The sequence below is a fragment of the Spinacia oleracea genome, chromosome 3, assembly GCF_020520425.1.
Source record: "Spinacia oleracea cultivar Varoflay chromosome 3, BTI_SOV_V1, whole genome shotgun sequence".
Classification (NCBI taxonomy): domain Eukaryota; kingdom Viridiplantae; phylum Streptophyta; class Magnoliopsida; order Caryophyllales; family Amaranthaceae; genus Spinacia; species Spinacia oleracea.
The window spans coordinates 6,906,929-6,923,935 of record NC_079489.1 but is presented as its reverse complement, the minus strand read 5'-3'; the positions used below and the strand labels follow the sequence as shown (position 1 = coordinate 6,923,935).

The 17,007-nt window shown below is 34.2% G+C and overlaps 2 protein-coding genes across 2 annotated transcripts; one reads left to right on the top strand and one right to left on the bottom strand.

Annotated features, from left to right (window-relative positions):
- The first annotated feature begins 5,439 nt into the window (after positions 1 to 5,439).
- LOC130469332 (uncharacterized) lies at positions 5,440 to 6,466 on the top strand. Its single transcript, XM_056838502.1, has one exon. It carries the CDS (start codon positions 5,677 to 5,679, stop codon positions 6,124 to 6,126), a length of 450 nt encoding a protein of 149 aa, XP_056694480.1. The 5' UTR covers positions 5,440 to 5,676; the 3' UTR covers positions 6,127 to 6,466.
- Positions 6,467 to 8,951: 2,485 nt separating this feature from the next.
- LOC110796909 (subtilisin-like protease SBT5.4) lies at positions 8,952 to 16,805 on the bottom strand. The gene is made up of 7 exons (XM_056838041.1): positions 16,696 to 16,805; positions 14,534 to 16,571; positions 14,018 to 14,124; positions 11,670 to 11,927; positions 10,996 to 11,110; positions 10,465 to 10,660; positions 8,952 to 9,526 (listed from the first exon to the last, which is right to left on the bottom strand). The coding sequence occupies exons 2-7, from the start codon at positions 15,026 to 15,028 to the stop codon at positions 8,952 to 8,954; spliced, it is 1,746 nt and encodes a 581-aa protein (XP_056694019.1). The 5' UTR covers positions 15,029 to 16,571; positions 16,696 to 16,805.
- Positions 16,806 to 17,007: the final 202 nt, after the last annotated feature.

The window sequence follows — 17,007 nt, the reverse complement described above, 5'->3', positions numbered from 1 at the left end:
TAAAGGGTTTAAATTATATGATTTGGACACTCACAGTGTCTTTGTTTCAAGAGATGTGATCTTTTTTGAAACTATTTTTCCTTACAAACTATCTCATTCCTCACCTCATCCTATCCCTTCTCCCACTGATATAGTGCAATTTGGCACTAATAATTCTGACACCACTGATGTTTTTACACATCTTACTCCTCAATTTGATGAGCCATCTCCAAACCATACTTTTTCTCTTGATATCTCTTCTCCTGAACTTTCTCTAAACACAAATCATCAACCTTCATTAAACAACCTTTCTATCTCTCCTCATAATTCCTCTCCTGATTCTCCTCAAATTCAATCTGATCATTCTTCTCATTCTACTTCTCTTCTAACCCAGCCAACTAACACAGCTGTTAGACAATCTTCCAGACAGATTAAACCTTCCACTATTCTAAAGGATTTTGTTGGGGGTTACATTCCTCATAGGCATGTGGATCCATCCTCTAGCAATGAATCTCTTTCTTTCTCTGTAAATTCTTGTTTATCTGACACTGAGCTTGATGATTCTTGGCTGTTAGCTATGGCACTTGATTCTTTTGATACTTGGGAATCTCTTGCTTTTTCTGTCTTACCCTCTGGTAATGATCCCAAGTTTTATAATCAAGCTAAGAATGACAGCAATTGGGTGCAAGCCGTGACAAAAGAAATTGATGCTCTTGAGAGCAATGACACACGAGAACTCACTCAACTGCCTGAAGGGAAGAAAGCCATAGGATCTAAATGGGTTTACAGAACAAAATTAAATCCAGACTATACCATTGATAGGTATAAGGCTAGGCTAGTTGCCATTGGCTATCAACAGGTTGAGGGGAGATATTTCACTCAGACTTTCTCACCTGTTGCTAAACTAGCAACTGTAAGAGTTGTTATTGCACTTGCTGCTGTCAGAGGTTGGGAGTTGTATCAATTAGATGTGAACAATGCCTTTTTGCATGGGTTTATTGATGAAGAGGTATACATGAAGCCTCCTCCTGGTTACATCAAGGCTGCTTCAGGGGAAGTTTGTAAACTGAAAAGGTCACTTTATGGATTAAGGCAAGCATCTAGACAATGGAACAAAGAACTTAGCAAATTTCTGAGAACTTTACATTTTGAGCAGTCTAAACAAGATTACTCATTGTTTACTAGAACACTTGATGGGGAATTTCTAGTGATTCTGGTTTATGTGGATGATATTCTGGTTACTGGTACATCTGCATCTCAAATTCAAGAAGTAAAATGTGCCCTTGATCAAGCATTCACAATCAAAGATCTTGGTCAGTTATCTTATTTTCTGGGTATTGAGGTACACAGAACACCTAAGGGCATTTTTCTTTCTCAAAAGAAATATATCAATGATATTCTTAGAGATTCAGATATGGAAGAGTGTAATGCTGCACCTGCTCCTTTGCCTTGTGGTCTCAAGTTGTCAATTACAGAAGGAGAGTTATTGGATGAACCAAATGTGTATAGAAGACTTGTTGGAAGACTTTTGTATCTGGGGATTACAAGACCAGATCTCTCCTATTGTGTGCAACATCTCAGTCAGTTTGTAAACACACCAAGAGTACCTCACTTAAGAGCTGCACTTCATGTTCTCAAATATCTCAAGGGCACCTTGGATAATGGTTTGTGGTACTCTGCTGATTCTGGCATCAATCTGTCTGCATACAGTGATGCAGATTGGAGTTCTTGCCAATTCAGTAGTAGATCTCTCAGTGCATATGCAGTGTTTCTTGGCCACAACTTGGTTTCTTGAAAAACTAAGAAGCAACGCAGTGTTAGTAAGTCTTCTGCAGAAGCTGAATACAGAAGCATGTCAGCAACTGCCAGTGAACTTGTTTGGCTTCAAGGTCTGCTTGAAGATCTCCATGTGACTGTACCATTACCTGTTTGTATGCATTGTGGCAATACCTCAGCAGAACATCTGGCTCAAAATCCCATGTTTCATGACAAAACCAAACACTTAAAAAGAGAAATGCACTATGTTCATGAACAAGTTGAAAATGGATTCATCAAGACTAAGCATGTTTCTAGCTCCAATCAGCTTGCTGATCTTCTGACAAAGGCTCTTCCTTCCTCTCAACATCATCTTCTTTCTTCCAAGCTTGGACTTGTATCCAAAATCCAGCTTGAAGGGGGAGTATAGGAGAGTATAGGAAAGTCAAAGTCAACATTAGCATATTTATATTATTATTTTATTACAAGTTTGTTAGAGTTAGTTAGAGGTTTGTTGGAGATACTTTTAGCTTGTATATAAAGCTACTTTAAGCTCATTTTTCAGATTAAGAAAATCAGATTATAAACTCTATCATTGAGATTTCTTTCCCTCAATATTTTTCGTTTTCTTCTTCAATCTTACAACGAGTCCAACACAAAATCCACACCGGTCCTATCACCCATGGCGAGTATGATTTTTATACTCATCACCCGCCAAACCTCCCTCCATCCCCGCCTACTTGGGGCGGATGCGAGGCGGGTCTCCTGTAAAACCCGCCCCACTGACATCCCCACTTCCAAACCTCTCACAACCGAACACTTATACTTAGCTATTTCAAAAAGTCAAACCTCTAATTCACCTCAAAAAACTATTTTTCATTTAAATCTCTCCTAATCAAACACCCCGTGATTTTGGCATACATTTGCTTGGATCGATGTTCTAAACACTAGTGATAAGAATGTTTAATAAATTCTTTTTAAACCCTAGTGAAAAGAATGTTTGATAAATTTTCTTAAGAAATTGCATGTTATATGAAGTTAATTCAAAACGCTGACGTATCACATGTAATTATGTAGTGTAAAATGGAGAACGTGATATGTTGGAAAACTACTAATTACGTAGTAGCGTACTCTATTGTGTAGAAATTAAGTTGTAACCCCTTTACCATTTTATGAAGAAACTCTTCCCAATGACATAACTAGCTGCCCATATGGCCATATGATGATGTACTCTATCTCTTTATTAACGGTTTCTTCTACGGAGTAATTGTGAAAACGATCACGTTTTTAATTTTCCTGTTTCTTTGTGTTCAGTTCGTGTGTCAGAGTTTGTAAGTTCTAATTTTTTTTTTTTTTTTTTGAACTATGTAAGTTCTAATTTAATTACCGAGTAGTTTGTATTAACAAATTTAAATAATCAATTAATCACCATTAATATCCATGTTCAACAAACATGTTATGGAAATCCGAACCTGTAAAATTTGGCCTCCTAACAATGAATTCATGAATTCGTCCTTACATGAACTTTGAAGTTAATTATACCCTCGATATCTAACGCTTTTATTTCATATTAATTGACAAAATTTGATTTTTGATCATATTCATACAAGCTATTGTGTGTAACAAACTAAACAACCAAAATATTTCGTTGTATGATAAAACCTCGTACAATACAAGTAGATATGACCCAAAAAAAAACAAAATTTCAAACCAGAAAATGAAGATCAAGATACAATTTAATTGTGTGCTTCTTGACACCGGTAACGACACACTTTCCTTGATTCACTTCACTCCATAACTCCCCTAAATTATGGGTTGGATAGTGACATCCATTTCAAAAATGCATTTGACAAAATTAAATTATTGATTCATTTTCTTTCTATTCCGATTATTTTGTTAAATTATTAGTATTTCTTGATAGTAATAACTTAGATTGTGGCGTAGCTAAAGGAGGTCCCTAAAGAAAGTGGCCCGAATGCATGCATCTAGTGGTCACCTTTGTTAATACGTTAGGGTTGTGTAACTATTTCACTCTGTGTATACGAAAGGATAAACTGTTTTCTCTCAATCTTGTACTTTACAATATTACTTTGACAAATTAGACACACGTTTCCCGTGAAATCATTATACCCAGACGTATGACTTAATTAAGATGATTATCAGAGAATTTTCGTCTAAATTCAAATAACTAATCAATATTTTCGTTTTATACACCTTTTTGCCCGTTTAAATTAGAACCGTTTAATTTTAATAGTTCGATCCACCTCTAGTTGTGACTTGTGAGACTTGTGCGTTGTGACAAGACCTGATATGACTTTAACATACGAGAACGAGACACACATTTCCCACAAAATACGAAGTATATATCGAAGCATATGACTTGATTAAGATGACTACCAAAGAGTATTGGTTTAAATTCAAGTACTCCCTCCGTTCTTAAATATTAGTCATGTTTTGACTTTGAACTCGTTTCAACTCAATATTTAAACGTAAATATATTCAAATACGTATGTTAGAAAAAATATAAAAATTTGATATTGTTAAACTACACATTAAGACGAACAAAATAAGGTCTCACATGAATATGTTTTGAAGTACATATTGCAAAGAAATTAGAAGATTCTCTTCAACTGTAAATATTGTCAAGATTCCAAAAAAGACTAATATTCGAAAACAGAAAAAGTAACTAATCAATATTTCCATTTTAAACAAGTTTTAGCTAGTTTTACAAAATTTTTTAATAGTCCGATTCACCTCTAATTGTGACTCGTGAGTTGTGACAAGACCTTGCCCATACTCAACTTTTTAAATCTGTCCAACGAACCCTACTTTATGTAGACATCAAAGACAAGAAACCAAGTCTACACGGCCCATAACTTAGGTTAGACTAGCCCCTTTAACTACATAGACGTCTAGATGAAGCTATTTGGACTATTAGTATGAATGGAATTACCAAATTGTTTTTGCAATGCCTAAAATAGCTTCCAATTGGCCCACACTAACCTCCCTAAGTCGCATGCGTATTTGACAAATTTAATCCTAACTTCAATTAGGTTTAATAGTTTCATCAATTTCATATCTTAACATTATGACATCTAAATTATAGACTTGAAAACAAAAAAATCACAACATTTCCCTCTTAGTGAATACCCAATCGTTAATATAAAAGATGGACCATCCATTAAAGAGATGGAGATCATAAATTAACTCTTTTAATTTAGATGGAGTACTTTCTCTGTTTCAGAAAAGTTATTCTTTTTCAGTTTTTACACCATTTTTAAAGCACATATTTAAGCTTAAATATCTTTTACTTATTATAAAAAATAAAATATTAATTGATGATTAGAAAAAATACATCGAAACGAATCAAATAAAACCCCCACGTAAATTATGAGAGAGAAAAGGGGCCTACACCAATTTACTTGAGTTTCCCTATAAAAAAAAAATAATTTACTTGATATATAACGACACTATTAGAATGAATGAGTTATTTAAATTATTTAAGTGGGTTCATGTTAGATAAGCGAGAAATAGTGTTGGTCATTCTATCAATAGAAGGAAAACCAATTTTAATTCGAAACGTGTTTGCATAAACTCGTTTTCCTAAATCCTACAAATTCATATATATATATATATATATATATATATATATATATATATATATATATATATATATATATATATATTTCCTTAACCGTCTCTTAATTTTTTTTAATCTCATAGCCCATCATGCCTTTTCTCAAACAAAAGTAGATCACTTTAAACCAAAAAAGAACCACTTCCTTCACACAAAGTTCTCCGACTTTTTAGTTTAACCCCTTTTATTCACTCACACTTCTTCTATGATAAATAAACCTTAATTAGCTTCTCCTTATATTTCACCAAAACTTCACCATATCTATACACATAACTTGATCATAGTCAACACACAAAAATTCATCAATGGGGAACTTTTTCGCGGCGTGCGCCGTAGGAGGCGGCTCAACGTCGTCGAAGCAAGACGAGGTTTTACAAGTTATGAAGGTTAATGATGGGAAGTTATTAGAGTTTAGGGCTCCTATTAAAGTGAAAGATTTGTTGAAAAACTATCCAAATTTTTATGTAGGCATATTTAAGGAGGCTACACAACCTTTACCTCTTGAATACAAGTTGAAAATTGGGAAGATTTATTACCTTCTTCCTTGTTTTATTGCTACCATTCCAAATCCAAGAAATGGAGTTGTAAGGATCAAAATGGTCATAACAAAGAAGCAACTTCGACAACTCTTGTCGAATCATACGGTGAAAATCGATACAATACTTTTGGATATTGGTAAGAAATTGTGTAGTCCGATTTCGATGTCGTTGCCTCGTATGCAAAAGCTACATCCTATTGGGGAAGAAAGTGAGTGACAAGTACTTCAAGTACTTAAAGATCAAGAAGAGCATGTAGATAATGAGGTAATTTGTAGATAATGAATCATTAGATCGAGCATATATTTCATATCAAACAAAGATAATCTTCGTCTTTTGGGATTATCTTCTAGATTTAGTAAAGAAAAGAGGGAAATAAAACGGTTTTAGAGGGATTTAATCCTCAAAATGCTTGTAATCCTATGATTATATGTATTGTACGGCTTAATAAATTGGCAATTACGCACGCTTGTAAGTAAGTAATCGCTAACTGCTGTACCCGGGTACAGCCAGCTCTGGCTGTACCCCCTAAAAACGACGCGCTCATATTGTTTGTTCATTCTTGTCGACTGTTTGTTCTTTTTTATTGTACTGTTTGTTCATTCTTATTGTACTGTTTGTTCATTCTTATTGTACTGTTTGTTCTTTCTTGTTGTAATGTTTGTTCTTTCATGTTATTTTTAAAATTCATCATCAAATTTTCATAATTGTTGTATTTTTTGTTCTTTCTTCTGGAATTTTATGTTCTTTTTCATATTGTTTGTTCTTTCTTGTTTATTTGTTTGTTTATAATAATCATATGGTTAATGTTCATAATTAAACTCTTCATTAATCTTTTATTCTTTCTTTTTGTATTGTTTGTTCTTTCTTGTTGTACTGTTTGTTCTTTCATGTTGGCTTTAAAATTCATCATAAAATTGTTCATAATTGTTGTATTGTTTGTTCTTTTTTCTGAAATTTTATGTTCTTTTTTATATTGTTTGTTCTTTTTTGTTGAATTATTTGTTCTTTCTTGTTTATTGGTTTGTTCATAATAATTATCTGCTTTATTGTTTGTTCTTTCTTGTTGTATTGTTTGTTCTTTCATGTTGGCTTTAAAATTCATCATAAAATTGTTCATAGTTGTTGTATTGTTTGTTCTTTTTTATGGAATTTTATGTTCTTTTTTATATTGTTTGTTCTTTTTTGTTGAATTATTTGTTCTTTCTTGTTTATTTGTTTGTTCACAATAAATATATGGTTAATGTTCATAATGAAATTGTTCACTTCATTGGTCTTTTATGTTTTTACAAGCGCCTATATTGTTTATTTCCATATAAATAAATAAATGTTCATTTCCCTAATAGTAAATGTTCATTCCAAATAAATAAATAAATGTTCATTTCCGAAATAGTAAATGTTCATTTTTGTAGTTTATTTCCAAATAAATAAATAAATGTTCATTCCAAATAAATAAATAAATGTTCATTTCCGAAATAGTAAATATTCATTTTTGTACCAGTATTTGTTCTTTCTTGTTGTATTGTTTGTTCTTTTATGTTGGCTTTAAAATTCATCATAAAGTTGTTCATAATTGTTGTATTGGTTGTTCTTTTTTCTGGAATTTTATGCTTTTTTTTATATTGTTTGTTCTTTTTTGTTGAATTATTTGTTCTTTCTTGTTTATTTATTTTGTTCACAATAAATATATGGTTAATGTTCATAATGAAATGGTTCATTTCATTGGTCTTTTATGTTTTTACAAGCGCCTATATTGTTTATTTCCAAATAAATAAATAAATGTTCATATCCAAAATAGTAAATGTTCATTCCAAATAAATTATTAATGTTCATTTCCGAAATAGTAAATGTTCATTTTTGTAGTTTATTTCCAAATAAATAAATAAATGTTCATTTTCAAAATAGTAAATGTTCATTCCAAATAAATAAATAAATGTTCATTTCCGAAATAGTAAATGTTCATTTTTGTACCAGTATATTAATGTTCATTTTAAATAACACAAAACGACATCGTTTTGGATGGGGGTACAACCAGCTTTGGATGTACCCGGGTATAGCCAAAAATTTGCGGTAAGTAACTATCCGAATAACTAAAAGTCCGAAATCTAAATCGGTATCCTATCCGAACAAGTGGGTATCCGAACCGATATGGTTATCGGTTTGGGTACCCGATTCGAAATTGGGGTATTGGATATGGTTACATATATGGTTATGTATATCGTTTTATAAATAACGGGTATCCGATAACGATCTGATAAGTCTTTTATTAACGTTTTTAAATATTTTTTCCCAATAGCTCAAAATCCAAAATGTTAATAATCAATGTACAATTAGTATATTATAATTTCATTAGTAATGCAGTCAAAATCATGTGGTAATGTTGGTATTTAGTGTTGAATAATATTTCAATAGTCTAGTTATGAATTTTATTCTTTTTAGTTGGATATCAAAACGGGTACCTAGTATCCGATCCAAAAGTTTGGGTAACCGAAGTACATGATAATATTATTGGTTATCGGTTACCCGATCCGAATGCTATTGGTTCACCTACCCGACCCATGCTCAACCCTACGGGCTACAACCCAACCCAGGTCGATAAAACCACGGACTAGCACGAGGACAACGTCATATACTAGGACGAGATTAAAAGAACGATAAGACACGACAAATCACATTAAATTGAGTGAGACTAGGTTTAGAAACAAAGGCATAGTCCTATCTGATTCCACACGAGGCACACGAGCTTGGTTGTGCCTGGCCGGGCTGCCTTTTTGATATATTGGCCCGACCGTCCATTCAGACCTAAGGCAAGAAGCACGACCTGACCCACAATCATCTTTTCTTATACATATATAGGCATGTAGCATATGTAGACACGTAAAAATTGCATTTACAGACTTGAACTTTGTGTTTACAGTCTGAAAACCTAGAGTATGATCAATTTTTCTCTACATTAATTTTGATCTACCTTCTTCTAAAATCTTTGTCATTGCTAAATCATTCTAGGCTTTCTAACATGATATTACGGCATAACAATTCTAAATCTAAGGTGCTTTGCTTGGTGCTTTTCCGTCAGAAGATTTACCCTTCACTGTAATAGGACTTCTCACAATATGCTTCCCATCTGACCAAACCAAACTTCCAAAACTATAATCCCTAGGAAGATGACTAACATTACCAGTAAAAATAAGTTTAAACCCAATCTCTTGATCCTTTCTAGAGAAAACCAAAGTCTTAGGCTCCACTACAATCGAGACCCCGTGTGGCGCTTCTACGCGCGCAGTATATGTGCCGGATTCTCCAACATTTTTCAACTTCCGCGTAGCAGTTGCAGCGCCTGAGAACTCAGCAATGGTGATGGAAGGGTAATTGAAATCCAAGAGACTGAACGATTCGGGACACGTGTAATTGTGTTGTTTGGTGAAGAGTTTGAGTGATGAGGAGTTGTAATGGTGTGCGCAGAGGAAGTTAAGGTAGTCAGAGAGATTCAAGTCGTAAACTAAGCCAGGGTCCATGGCTAGGTTGGGTTGTACGAGGCCCGACCCGTAACCAAATGGTGTGGCTCCATTCACCATGTCATCTGTACGTATTGGGTTCTCGTTGTTGTCTACTGCTCTTGCTGCATACAAGCACAACGAACTGATCATTAGTACGGAGTACATTATTATGAATCTTATCCTATATATACAATGTGCATTATGAAAATTCAATGGCAATACATATTAGACTATGGTGAAAAAATAAAAATAAAATGTGAGCAAGTAGCCTACCATTGGTATAACAATGACACATAAGCAGCTGTTAAAACCTTGTTGTTGGTCGGAAAAAATGGACACATTACATGATGGGTCGTGAGTTACGTGAGTCGTTGATCGAGGTGGGTTGTGTGGATCGGGTGGGTCTAGCTGATGGGTTTGGTGGGTTACGACATATGTGATTCCAATGGGTCATGTTGGGTTGGGTGGGTTTGTGTGTTGTGTGGATTGGGTTTGTGTGTTGGGTGGGTTGGGTTTGTGTGTTGTGTGGATTGGGTTCGTGTGTTGGGTGGGTTGGGTTTGTGTGTTGTATGGGTTGGGTTCGTGTGTTGGGTTGGGTGAGTAGGGTGTGCCTTGGAGGGTTGTGTCGGGTTCTATGGGTAGGTCGAAATGGGCGGTGTTGAAAAAATTTGACCCATAACATATCAAAAAAATCCTGGTTAGGTGAGTTGTGTCATGGATCATAAGTGTGTCCGACCCACGTATCCCATTATGGGATGTGTCAGGGTGGGTTGAGTCAAACCCGACCCACTGGTCATCTCTAGCCGCACCACCTTGTAGCTCACTATTGGAGTTGCTATTATCTTATCATGTGATATGGCGCCAAGTCACTTCACAAATTGACAAATAATATTTTCTCATACAAACAATAAAATGGTGAATTGCTAAAATTAATACTTGAATCTTTAAACCTATGTTCAGTATATTAGAACTCTAATCAGCAACCATCATTCCAATAACACAACATATGTGATCATAAAAGTAATTCAAAACCGTCAATCAATGGATGTAGTATACGAACCTGTAGTCATGATTGCAGATTTGATGGCGGATATGCTCCATTGAGGATGCAATTTTCTAAGAAGAGCAGCAACACCGGCGATATGAGGAGCTGACATCGATGTCCCAGATAGTGGTAGAAATTTATCAGGCAAGAAAACGGTTTTAGCCTCTGTATAAGCAGCAAAAATGCTTACTCCGGGAGCTATCACATCAGGCTGCATGTGGTAAATCATGTATCAATGAACAATAATTACATGTATGAAAAAGTTTGACCCAGTTTTGTTCACCTAATATTCAGACTTATTGAACAATTCTTATATATATGAAGACGGTTACATATTGCGTCTCTGTTAGACGAAACGGGAAATCCGTAACTTCGGCAGGAGTTTTGCATTTTGCAGCATTAACAAGGTCGACAGACCGAGAGTCCAACAAGCTCACGACTTGGCCAGTGGAGCAACAACTACTTTAGTCCTTTTCTAATATGTTTTAGTTGTTCCTTTTTCTATAAGCTAATGTCAAAAAAAAAAAAAAAAGTTCAGAAACATACCTTTAGAATATCAGGGGTGATTACGTTAGGACCCCTGGATGAGAAGTCGGGGATTACTGGAGCAGGTTTTATCCCCATCTCTGTTCTTGCTTTAGTAATTTGCGCGGTTGGATCTCTGTACGTATATTATTAGTAATTTTTTTTTATTATTATTAGATAAGAAGAAAAACGTACTGAACCAACACCTATTACAAGTTAGTCAGCTCAGCTATACAAGTCAAACGCGAGTCATTCTCAATCATTTTTCACTACAAGAATTTGTATATTTAATGACAACCTAATAACAACGAGTCGTCGCAAAAGCCTTTTGCGACAGGGATAACAACCAAACAAAGACGGGAACAACCGCCGCAAATGTCTTTTACGATGGGTCAACGACGTGATTTTTTATTTATGACGCACCCTTTTATGACGGGTTCGCGACAGGAAATCCCGTCATTAATTAATGATTATTGGTCTTTAGCGACGAAATTTCCCGTCGTTAATGGTATACTTTCAGTGTTTGCAGCTGATGGGGCTCAACCATGTGACCCTTAAGTTACAAAGGTGAATTTCCCTCCGACTCCACCAACTTATATACGTTAATTTCTCTATAATAGTAATGGTGATGTAAACTAATAACACGACAACTAAATCGAAGATGATGCACAAGTGTTTGGTAGCAGAGTGCTTGCCTTGTGGAGTTGATGTAGGAGAGAAGAAGTTGGGTATCTTTGTAGTTAATCTGCGCGGTAGCTAATGGATGCATCATGTCTTTTAGCCTTTCAGTTCCAGCAGTTTTGGTTGCTATGATGAGGCCAAGGGCACCAGCTTTTCTTGCCGCAATGTTTTTATCATCCTTTTCTTTTATGCTGCTAGGATCTTCCACCATACAGACTAGAATCTTCCCCCTCACCTTCGTTGGATTAAGAGTTAACGCATTACATTGTGATCTAACATAAGAGAAAAAGAAATTAATTAAATGTCAGACAATGGGCCTAGGGTAAAGATGGCATTGGGTAGAGCCGACTCGAGTCACGGCACAACGTAACACGAAAAGGGTTCAGTCCGAAATTAGGCCGCATTTTCTTTGGAAAAAGATTGAAAAGGTATGGTCAGACACAACAAATCACCTCAAATAGAGTAAAATTAGGCTTATGTATGAAGGTCCGACCCAACATCATGTCCCGTAGCCTTGGGTTGTGCCTAGACTGCAAATTTTTGGCTATACCCGGGTACAGCCAAAGCTGGCTGTACCCCCATCCAAAACGATGTCGTTTTGTGTTGTTTAAAATGAACATTAATATACTGGTACAAAATGAACATTTACTATTTCGGAAATGAACATTTATTTATTTATTTGGAATGAACATTTACTATTTTGGAAATGAACATTTATTTATTTATTTATTTGGAAATAAACTACAAAAATGAACATTTACTATTTCGGAAATGAACATTTATTTATTTATTTGGAATGAATATTTTCTATTTTGGAAATGAACATTTATTTATTTATTTGGAAATAAACAATATAGGCGCTTGTAAAAACATAAAAGACCAATGAAGTGAACAATTTCATTATGAACATTAACCATATATTTATTGTGAACAAACAAATAGACAAGAAAGAACAAATAATTCAACAAAAAAGAACAAACAATATAAAAAAGAACATAAAATTCCAGAAAAAAGAACAAACAATACAACAATTAGGAACAATTTTATGATGAATTTTAAAGCCAACATGAAAAAACAAACAATACAACAAGAAAGAACAAACACTAGTACAAAAATGAACATTTACTATTTCGGAAATGAACATTTATTTATTTATTTGGAATGAACATTTACTATTTTGGAAATGAACATTTATTTATTTATTTGGAAATAAACTACAAAAATGAACATTTACTATTTCGGAAATGAACATTTGTTTATATATTTGGAATGAACATTTACTATTTTGAAAATGTACATTTATTTATTTATTTGGAAATAAACAATATAGGCGCTTGTAAAAACATAAAAGACCAATGAAGTGAACAATTTCATTATGAACATTAACCATATATTTATTGTGAACAAACAAATAAACAAGAAAGAACAAATAATTCAACAAAAAAGAACAAACAATATAAAAAAGAACATAAAATTCCAGAAAAAGGAACAAACAATACAACAATTATGAACAATTTTATGATGAATTTTAAAGCCAACATGAAAGAACAAACAATACAACAAGAAAGAACAAATAATAAAGCAGATAATTATCATGAACAAACAAATAAACAAGAAAGAACAAATAATTCAACAAAAAAGAACAAACAATATAAAAAAGAACATAAAATTCCAGAAAAAAAGAACAAACAATATAACAATTATGAACAATTTTATGATGAATTTTAAAGCCAACATGAAAGAACAAACAATACAACAATAAGTTTGATGAATGAATTTAAAAAACAACAAGAAAGAACAAATAGTACAACAAGAAAGAACAAACAATACAAAAAGAAAGAATAAAAGATGAATGAAGAGTTTAATTATGAACATTAACCATATGATTATTATAAACAAACAAATAAACAAGAAAGAACAAACAATATAAAAAAGAACATAAAATTCCAGAAGAAAGAACAAAAAATACAACAATTATGAAAATTTGATGATGAATTTAAAAAACAACAAGAAAGAACAAACAGTACAACAAAAAAGAACAAACAGTACAACAAGAATGAACAAACAGTACAATAAAAAAGAACAAACAGTCGACAAGAATGAACAAACAATATGAGCGCGTCGTTTTTGGGGGTACAGCCAGAGCTGGCTGTACCCGGGTACAGCAGTTAGCAATTGGTGCCTAGACCCCTTGCTAAAATTCCAGGCATGAATTGACATACAACAAGCAGGCGGTATGGGCCAAGCCCGTTTAGGCCCAAGATATGAAGGTCGACCCACAATTTTCTTTAGTCTAGACGGTTATTGGAATAGAATACGAAGCAAATACAAATATGCAATGGTGTTTTTGTTAATCACTCACGCGCTAGTCAAGTCAGTTGTGCCCCGCCGGGCATCTGCACCTGTAATTAGAGGGTAAAATGAAGTATCGTTTATGTCGGTATCATTGCCATTCAGAAACCGAGCAGCCTGCAAAAGTTAAATCGAAAATATTAGAAATAAAAAATCGAGCACCTTGGACATATTTTACTTGGTGAAATATTTCCTACTACCTTTGTTTCAAATAATCTAGTTTTAGTCCGTTTTATAGTGACCTTTACATTATGTTTTATACGTGTATTATTTTTTGACATTAAAAATTTACTACCTTACCCTTTTATCTTGATCATAATGTACATTTACAACTTTTTACTCACTTTGTCTTAATTTATTCATTTTTTTCCTTACATGCATCCTATCGGACAACCATCTTTACTCTCAATTTTACTTTATTCATATTTTATTATATTCACCCGCCTTTTTACGTATGCTTTCACTTTTGTGTGAACAATATAACTGTAAAGATCATTATAAAAGAATGCAGTACAAGTACACATACCCTAATCTTTTGTTTGTTGCCCAAGATAATATCACAAATAAACTCTCTACCAATAGTACCAGCACCAACGGTGAGCGTCCAAGGGGCAACATGGGTTACACACCCAGGGGTTGGCCCGTCGTTTCCGGCGGCGGCAACCACTAGGATGCCGTTGGCCATAGCATGGAAGGCAGCAATTGAAAAAGCGTCACCTAAATAAAAATCTTCATCATCTCCGGAATGGGCAACGATGGGTCCCAAAGATAAATTGATAATGTCAACTCCATCAGAAATTGCAGCTTCAACACCTGCCAAGCAATCCATTACATTTCCTTCCCCGAAACCGCCAGCGGTGGCTTCCGGCCACAACACCTTATAAGCAACCACTCTCGCCTTCGGTGCTCCGCCCTTTACGGTGCTATTTTTTAGCCCTAGCGAAGTTAAAGACATCGCGTCCGCTTTCGAGACAACATTTCCACCGGCGGTGGATAACGTGTGCCACCCATGCCCGCCCATGTCACGGGGGCTCAAACTCGCGTCGAAGGAGAGTTTATTTAATTTTAAAAATTCGAGAAACCCTTTGTGGAAGTATCTTGCTCCAATAAGCTTTCTATTATCGATCACAACTCACAAGAAATTCGTTATAACGTGTAAGTTACTCATCTACGTACCACAAAAGGTCTGTATAGACAAAATGTTTTCCATGCACAAGGTTTACAATAAATTTATTATATATCAACATAACTTTTACCCATTTTTCTCTAACTTTTATATTATTAAAAAAAAAAGTTGATAGATAAACATTTGATAGGGCTAAATGATAAATTTTGTAGTGATTTTGAAGAATTTTTTTTTATTAAAATGAAAATTTTATCAGTAAAAAATAGATAACTTTTACTTATATAAGTGTTACTTTTAAGCATTTTACATTAACTTTAACTTCGATGTACAATATTTATCGTACACCCATGTAAATAAGAATTTATGCCGTATAAAAACACGTACTTACCTGTTGCATTAAATGTTGTATCATTTCCGTTAGAACATACACCTTTAAACTTTTTGGGAATAACAGAACTAAACCCCTCGTCTGAGAAGCTCTTAGATTCAGGCCAAACTCCTATATCATCACGAATTATATTATTAAAACGCGGTTAATTAATTGGTCTAATTAAGAATGTTGTTTTTGGTGCGAATGAGCCACAAGGGCGGAAATGAGAATCGATCTCAGGATCACCTGAAACTGAGATGGAAGCTCTAACCAACTAAGCTATCCATCACTCTTGGTCTAATTAAGAATGTCATTATAGAAAAATCCTACTCCCTCCGTCCCGGAATACTTGACCTGTTTTCCTTATCGGGTCGTCCCTTAATACTTGACCTGTTTCTAAAAATGGAAATATTCTAACAATATTATATTATTTCTCACTCCACCCCTATTAACCCACCTACCCCCTACTCCATACAAAAAATAATTAAAAATTCAACTCTTACTCTCCCCCAACCCCACCTCTTAACTCACCCCCCACTAACTACATTAAAATAATACCCTACTATCAACTACTACCTATTAAATTAAATAAGTCAATTCAAGTCACTTAAACTCTGTGCCGGTCAAACCGGGTCGAGTATTCCGGGACGGAGGGAGTAATTAGAATGCAAGTTATCGAAACTTGCCGGTGTCACAACATGCTATAATAACGTCCTCTCCAAAGTTTGCTTTTTCCCAAATTGATTCCTTATTAGTAGAGGTATTTTGATGTTGCATTGATCCTAAGAACTCCCACGAATGAGTTGTTTGTCGTCTAACGTTGCAATTTTCAAAAATCGATATAACATGGGGGTGCTCTGCATGCCATTAAAAAAATAGTGAAATAGGGTACGTACATTTTGTGATGTAAATTCGAAAATTTTAAAACAAAGCTTGAAACATGATTTTATTAATCTATTACTTATAAGTTCCTCAACCTCCTCTTCGTGTAGAATTGCAGAAAAAGCGTTAAATATTTTTGTGTGAGAGTAGATTAGCTTCTTCGAAGGGTCTTCAGAACTTCCGTTCCTAATAAGTGTCGAAAAATAAAAAATAAAATAAAGTTAATAATAAAAGAAGTATCACAAAGAAAAATAAATGTCAATAAAATAAAATAAAAAATAAGTGTCCAACTGTCCATATACAAGTATACCTCTTTGAGACAGAGGAAATCATATCTTCGTGTAATCTTGTTACAATTTCGGGATCATCTCGTGAAGGACGGCCACCATCGAACGATCCTAAATAAACGATATAATGCTGCAAGAGATTATATTAAAGAAGTTACGTCTTCGCCTCAAAAAATCATTGCTAATTAAGAATGTGTAGTGAGTAGTCCAATTGTTAGGGTTAGGGGTGTTTCTTGGGGAGTAATTGGGAATGTAGAGTTAATTTGTTGATTGGTGATGTGATTAAATAGTGACTTGCAATCTAGGATTTCCATGTATGATTTGATTAGTAGTTG

What these genes read in the sequence shown, in the direction of transcription:
- LOC130469332 (XM_056838502.1), top strand. Translation starts at nt 5,677, where the DNA reads ATGGGGAACTTTTTCGCGGCGTGCGCCGTAGGAGGCGGCTCAACGTCG.
- LOC110796909 (XM_056838041.1), bottom strand. Translation starts at nt 15,028, where the DNA reads ATGGGCGGGCATGGGTGGCACACGTTATCCACCGCCGGTGGAAATGTT. An exon ending in GCAACAAACAAAAGATTAGG is followed by an intron (nt 14,125 to 14,533) that starts GTATGTGTACTT and finishes TAACTTTTGCAG; the next exon opens with GCTGCTCGGTTTCTGAATGG. An exon ending in TCACCCCTGATATTCTAAAG is followed by an intron (nt 10,661 to 10,995) that starts GTATGTTTCTGA and finishes TACCACATGCAG; the next exon opens with CCTGATGTGATAGCTCCCGG.